Raw genomic sequence first — 7,267 nt, 5'->3', positions numbered from 1 at the left:
AAATTTTTTACGGCAACGTGCTATTATATATATTGTGCTTGTTGTTGACTTATTTCACCAAAAACTATGGTATAATAATGTTAGATATGCATATCAATATTAATATTGGGTTAAATATATATATATATATATATATATATATATATATATATATATATATATATATAATCCTTATAAATATTTAAAATGTTTATATATAAAAACGCACGTAGTAATATTTAATTCACATTTTTAAATATTTTTTTATCATCAAAAGTTGAATCACCCATAATTTTAATTGACAGAGACATCACTAAGTTTATTTATGACACATTTTATAAAAAAAATGAAGGACCGCAAATATTAATGATTGAAAATGGAGATTAAAATTAAAATTTGTAATATTTATAGGGAATAAAAATATATTTAGAACATGTTAAAAAACTAAAAGAAATAAAATTTTTATTTAATAACCATACAAAAATGTAAAAAAAATCATAAACATCATAATTTCATACATTTCACTTAAATTTTTCTGTTTTTTAATTTTTTAAGTAATATCTAAACACACTAATTAACGTTTGTAGTAAAGAAATCAAAGTTTTCTTCATTGCCAGTAGTACTAAAAACACTATTAATTCACATCGTCCAAGTCCAAGAAGAGAAATAGGAATAAACTACGTGGTCATATTTCGTTGGTGAGTGATGATATGAACACATGACCGTTGCCCGTTGGCTCGTGGGGTACCCCGTTGGTCAATTATATGCACTGCCAAGCAATTATGCGTGTCTTAAATCTTAACCAAAGAAAAAAAAAATCAAATTATCAACCTACCTTAAAAGAAGTGTTGTTTTTAGTACCTTTTTAAGAAATACGAACTGTAAAAAAAATTTAAAAGAATTTAGTATTATACGTAGTAGTATTTTTTAATACTGTAATAAATGCAACTCAATAGTACTTTAACTACTTTTAATTTCCTTTTATGGGGTATGTAATTGAGTGGACAAAAACCAATGTTTTTTCTTTAATACTGTATATAGTAATTCAAAAGTAAACTCAGTGGAGAGCATTGATAGTATAAAAATTCAATAGTATATGAAAAAAATAATTGTTAATTTTCCAACATTTGCTTTGGCAAGTGTTACAGTGTAATTCTTTTGAGGATGTACTTTTTTTAATAAATTAAATTTTAATAATTAATTTGAAATTATAATATATGGAGAAAACAGTATTTGTCTTTTAATTCCAGTGAAACTTTCTGAAAGTAAAACAGTTAATACATGAAAAATTCATGCTAATTAAGTATATTTGTCTGGTTTGGGTAGTGGTTGTAGCAATACGTACGCAATATGAAGCAACTTCAACCACAACGGAATCTCCATATATATATACGCAGTTCCTTTTTCCGCGTTCACAATATCCAGTCTTCTTACTGCTTAACGCGGTAGAATCCAGTGTGCAATCTTGCTTTGGCCACCCTAGCTCTTTCATATATTAAAAAAGAAAAAGAAAAGCAGCAAAAGAATGAGCAAGTTAAGATAAAGATAGAATTGAACAAGTTGGTATCTCACTACACCACAGGACACTGCACTCTTTTCAAAACCCTAACCATGGCTTCAGCTCCATCATCGCCAGAAACTCCTCCCAACACAAACTTCACTGCCACCTCTACTCCTCCACTCAAGATTTCTCCCGCAACTCTTCCCAATCCCAATAACAAACGCTTGCTGATCGGATTATCTATAGGGTTTGCCCTTTTATCTTTTGTTTTGATCCTTGTGATTGCCTTTCTCGTCTACTTCCTTCATCGGGTAAGGAAAAATAAACGACATAAGAGCTTCGGGAGAATACCACTTCAAGGTTCGTCTCTCTCGCCCTGCCCTATCTAATCTTTTTCTGTTTTTGAAAAACTACTTTACATGTTTTCAGTTTTTAAAACTAAAAACTAAAAACCGCTTTTCCATATTTTGCTTTTCTGATTTCTCTTATCAGACTGAGAATTGTCCCTTTCCAAATCCTAATAATAACTTTTCGACAAGTGTTGGGCTGCGGAAAGGTCGCGTGCGGTCTCAGATCTGAAGGTGGAAGCGTGACCGGCGGCGGTGAGAGAGAGAAGGACACGCAATGGTGATGTCCCTTGCTAATAAGAGAGAGCACGCAACAATTGGTTTTGGTTGACGAGTTGTTAACAAGCCGTTGTTTTATTTTTTAAAAACTATTATGAAAACTTATTTTGAAAAATAGTGTTTTAAAACAAAAACTGTAAAGCAAATCATCCAGGCACTGTGTGTTTATGTTTTAGTACATAATGATTTCATTCAAAATTAATTGTAGTTGTACACGAGATATACATAGAAATTTTAAGATAACTGAATTAGAATTAGGTTAATAAGATGAATGTTTCCATAATTGATATAGAATTAAAATAATTTTGTAAAATTGTTATAGGTACGAATTGATTTTGAAATAATGATTTATGTTCCGGGATTTTTACTCTTAAAAACAAATAATTAACAAAATTTTGTATAATTTTTTTCTTGGTAATGTTCTTTCAGCTTGTAATCAATTTTTTAATTAATGGGAATCCAAAGATAGAATGTTTACTTAAAGTTACTTATACTTCAAGAGTAATGTTATGCAAATTACAAATGTTACGCACGGTGTATAATGGTTCTGCTTCTTTTGTCGTTATTATTTCCAATTGGGAGATTAACCTTTGAGAATCCTAGTAAATTTGCTGGTACTCAGTACATTCTGTAATGTCATGATTTCATTTTAAAAATAAACTAGGTGTTGAGGTTTATAATTTTTGGATGTTTATTTTAAATTCTGTTGGATGGTTTGTGCTGCACACTTATTACTTATAATGTCGCCCAAATTGTATTTTATATGATCCAAAATTTCACAAAATGTGGTTTTGAGTTTTATTCTAATTTGTGTGTAAAAACTGGCAATAACCCTGGAACTGATTATTGGAGTCAATTAATTATGTCACCAGATGACATGGCTGGTGGCACACTTCAGCTTCAGCCACAGCAACAATCACCCGCTGTTCTCACCAGAATCGTTATTAGTTGCATAGAATTTTCACGTGAGGAATTATATGTGGCAACAGATGGATTCTACGACGTTCTTGGTGAAGGTGGTTTTGGCCATGTCTACAAAGGACGTCTCCCAAATGGGAAATTTGTTGCAGTTAAGAAATTGAAGTCTGGGAGTCAACAGGGTGATCGTGAGTTCCAGGCAGAAGTCGAGGCCATTAGCCGTGTGAATCACAGATATCTCGTAACCCTAGTTGGGTACTGCACCTCAGACGATGAGAGGATGCTTGTCTACGAGTTTGTGCCAAATAATACACTAAAATTTCATTTGCATGGTAAGATTTCTTAACTCATTTGGGATACAAATGCAATTTCCACCACTATTGTTTTCTAAGGTAGGATGTCTGAAATGTCACAAACAAGTGCATGTGCTCATTCTTTGCTGTAAAGTTGTGTAGAGCATAATAATATTTGCATGCAATAAAACAAAATGTGTGTTGTTTCACATGTAAAAGTGTACTTTTTAATTTGTATGTTGGCCTAATACGTAAAGCATTAATTATAACGTGGGTCACTTTTAAAATGAAAAAATCTTACCTGATCTGGATAGTGATTGAGTGATGATCGAGGACTCCACTGTCTATGTGGAAGTTTGATAATTTTACTCATATATATCTCACATGATACTGTAGTTCTAAATGAATCATGAATATCATACCAGAAAAGGACAAACCATCGATGGACTGGTCAACAAGGATGAAGATTGCTCTAGGATCTGCAAAAGGATTTGAATATCTGCATGTGTACTGTGAGTTTACTGTAAATAAATAATGTATTCTGAAGATCTGTCAGTGTTTTTAGTTCTTGATGTAGTTTTGACATTTACATTTTCCAGTCTAATATATAATATCTTTTTAGGTGATCCCATAATCATACACCGTGACATCAAGGCATCCAACATCCTTCTTGATAAAGATTTTGAGCCCAAGGTAAATTTTATAACTTTTTTCCTGCAATCCTGAATATATAGTTTTAGAAATGGAAGCTCATGCTCTTAATTATTTTTTATTTTTTTTAAATCCAAAGAAATCTCTTTTTGCCCGTTCAAGTATGCTTCTGGTCCACAAAGCATATTATGCCTGTGCTCTGTTAAGAAATGTTATAAAGCTACCCATGATATAGATCATACAAACAAAATCAAACTGAAAGTGAAGTATATTCGGAATCTACTTCACCTTCTATGCTGCACTAGGCAGTCCTATAAAAAAATAAGGGGATTAAATGAAGTACAGTGAATGGTTAAATAAACTAAAAAACTATTTGAATTAGGTTCACCTTTACATTTAGCAATTCAATATCTATTTACATCATCTATAATAATATAATAACGTTTTCAGTATCTTTTGTTCAGGTTGCAGACTTTGGACTTGCAAAATTTTTATCAGACACAGAAAGCCATGTTTCTACTCGAGTGATGGGAACTAATGGGTTAGATTCATCATTAATGTGTATTCTATTCTCTAAATTCAATTATGAAATACTTTCACTTGGAATCTTAGTGAAACTCTAAATTCATTTCATGCAGATACGTGGATCCAGAATATCGTGATAGTGGGAGACTCACTGCAAAATCAGATGTTTACTCCTTTGGTGTTGTGCTTTTGGAGTTGATTACTGGACGAAAACCTATTGATGAAAAGAAACCCTTCAAAGAGCGCGACTTGGTTAAATGGGTGTGTAGTATACAGTACTGTATTGATGTTTAAGTTTCTGTCTTAATAGTTATGCATAACTTTTTTGACAACCTAAATATGTGTAGAAAATAGTTATGCATAACTAAGGTATGAAACATATGGTATTTATGGTATCACAGAATGTACTCCTTAGGCATCTTTTCATATTTTTGGATCAGTTAATGAATTTTTGAGGGATTGAGAACTTTTAGAGAGGCATGCATGTGATCAGTATTTTACTTGTGAGTATTTGCCTTTATACTCATTTTTCTTCAATTTGCAATCTTGAATTCTTTTAACCTCTTTTTTACAGTTAGATCATAGATGGGTGTTTAAAATTTTTGGAAATTAAGCTATATAACTTAGTAGAGTAGAGATCAGTTTTAAAGCTGAAATTATTTGGTACACTTTGAATGATTGAATCTTATCATAGTTTGAATTTTGTACCTTAAAGCTATGTAACTTGGTACGGTAGAGATTAGTTTGAATTTGTCTTAAATAACTCGTTTTAGATGCCAATTAACCGTGTATTAATCTTGGATGGAGCTGATTATTGTTTGCAACCATGTCGAATTGTTTGCAAGAAATTCTGATATTGATATTGAAATAATATCTGGGAAATTCTGCAAGAAATAGTTGAGATGATAGTCTTGTGCCGACAATTATCGCCCTAAAAAATTTTTGTACTGAAACATTGTGTATAAATTACAGGCAAGTCCCTTCCTGCTCCAAGCTTTGAGAAATATCACCGTTGTACCTCTTGATTCAAGGTTGCAGGAAACTTACAATCCTGAGGAGTTCCTCTGCCAAGCTTTGAAAAATGGCAGGTTTGATGGACTTATTGATTCAAGGTTGCAGGAAACTAATTACAATCCTGAGGAGATGATCCGAATGATCACTTGTGCTGCAGCTTGTGTGCTTAACTCAGCCAAGCTCCGGCCTCGAATGAGCCTGGTGAGTTTACTGAATTCAGGATATATGGTGTTTTGGTTTCATGAAAAATGTCAAAAACACTCTTATTAACTTAAATTTATTGGTAATTATTAATTTTGATGGATCGTACGTTTAAATCAGAAGAGTGAAATTCAGTCAATCACAAAGAATGTTGAGAAGATGATATTGCTAGTAATTTCTCAATTTATATTTTGAATTTTGGCTATTTAATTTGTCTACAAGGTTATGTAGTAAAATGCCTCCCTCCCTCAAAGACATCCAGCTCCCAGTGTTGTGTTATAACATATATATTTCAAACTATAAATTAAAGTATTATCTGGATATGTGAATTAGTAGTGGCTGATGAATTTTTTTGAAATTTAGAAATTCATGTGACCTAGCTAGTCTGACCATTGACAAACTGAGATCTGGCAAGCAGGTTGTTCTAGCTCTGGGAGGATTTATTCCTCTAAAATTTCTAAAGCCGGAGATCACACCTGGAACCAGCAATGTTTCTGAATACTTAAGTGATAGTATCCAATCCTATGAAGACCTAAAGAAGATATTCATGAATATGGCACAGAAAGGCAGAGAGAATGTCATTGATGAGAATGAGTACAGTGATCCCAGAAGCAAGTACGGTCAAGATCAATGTGCGTCGTCTATGGCTGGACCCAGCAATGTTTCTGATTCCTTTAATAATGGTGTCCAATCCATGAATATGGAACAGAAAGACAAAGAGAAGGTTATTAATGAGAACATTGATCCCAGCAGCAAGTATGATTCTGTGTCTACTCACGGCCAGCAAAATACAAAAGAAATGGGGAAGGTGAACGGTTCGTAGATACCATGTGTCGCTCCAGACATCAGATAGATTCCAAGTGCACACACACATATATACACATATAGTAGTTAAGAGTAGTCTTTTTTTTTCCAGTGATTTTCACGATCGAATTTGTTTCAGAAAACAAAAAAAAAAATCTGAGCCGGTGACACCAAATCAATTGGGAGTCAAATATGTTTTTAGACCTAAAATCCTTTTGAGGATCGCTAGCTAGCACATTCTCTCTCCGACGTTTTTTTAATAACAATTTCTATGATAGACTTTTGGTGGGTTCCATATTTAAAATAGGAGAGAGAATCATTAAATCAGAAGTGAAGTGGAACTACCAACTTGTAATCTTGATTCATAGTGAAGTTGTTTTTCTCGTGGATGTAGGTTAGATAGACCGAACCACGTAAATTTTGTGCACTGTTTTCTTTCCTTTTCTTGTTAATTTGTATCATTTCCTCATTTTTTTTCTTTTTCTAGAAATACTTTTAGATAAGTTTACCAATACATACCCTTAGTTTTTCTCTTCCAAAGAGTTCATGTTTTCATCCGTGTATGCCTCTGAAAACAAAACCCTCTTGTTTGCATAAGAGGCTAAAGTAATGCACTAAAATATTTAGGCAGAAATTCACGGTTTCAAAAATTAAAATTGATCTGCTTGAATGCTAGAAAGATCGTCCTTCCGCATAACTTATTTCTTTTTTTTGAGTGCCTCTAATGTCATCGGCCTTTTTGTAAGGTGAAATGT

At 32.7% G+C, this 7,267-nt stretch overlaps 1 protein-coding gene across 2 annotated transcripts; it reads left to right on the top strand.

Annotated features, from left to right (window-relative positions):
* Nucleotides 1–1,393: 1,393 nt before the first annotated feature.
* On the top strand, nucleotides 1,394–6,930 carry LOC100778189 (proline-rich receptor-like protein kinase PERK1). Of its 2 annotated transcripts, none has more exons than XM_006582932.4 (8): nucleotides 1,394–1,840; nucleotides 2,979–3,356; nucleotides 3,743–3,829; nucleotides 3,940–4,010; nucleotides 4,433–4,509; nucleotides 4,607–4,754; nucleotides 5,466–5,708; nucleotides 6,127–6,930. In XM_006582932.4, exons 1-8 carry the CDS (start codon nucleotides 1,591–1,593, stop codon nucleotides 6,529–6,531), a joined length of 1,659 nt encoding a protein of 552 aa, XP_006582995.1. In that variant the 5' UTR covers nucleotides 1,394–1,590; the 3' UTR covers nucleotides 6,532–6,930. The 2 variants fall into 2 exon arrangements, with proteins under 2 accessions (XP_006582995.1, XP_040873111.1); XM_041017177.1 differs by lacking the exon at nucleotides 1,394–1,840 and adding an exon at nucleotides 2,007–2,107.
* The last annotated feature ends 337 nt before the right edge of the window (nucleotides 6,931–7,267 follow it).

This window comes from Glycine max, chromosome 7, assembly GCF_000004515.6.
Source record: "Glycine max cultivar Williams 82 chromosome 7, Glycine_max_v4.0, whole genome shotgun sequence".
NCBI classification, from domain to species: domain Eukaryota; kingdom Viridiplantae; phylum Streptophyta; class Magnoliopsida; order Fabales; family Fabaceae; genus Glycine; species Glycine max.
This window is presented reverse-complemented; position numbering and strand designations above follow the sequence as displayed.

Bases quoted from the DNA above. Each gene is read 5' to 3' on its own strand.
- LOC100778189 (XM_006582932.4), top strand. From the start codon at position 1,591: ATGGCTTCAGCTCCATCATCGCCAGAAACTCCTCCCAACACAAACTTC. The intron at 3,830-3,939 runs GTGAGTTTACTG...ATATCTTTTTAG, and splicing joins TGAATATCTGCATGTGTACT to GTGATCCCATAATCATACAC. The intron at 4,510-4,606 runs GTTAGATTCATC...CATTTCATGCAG, and splicing joins CGAGTGATGGGAACTAATGG to ATACGTGGATCCAGAATATC.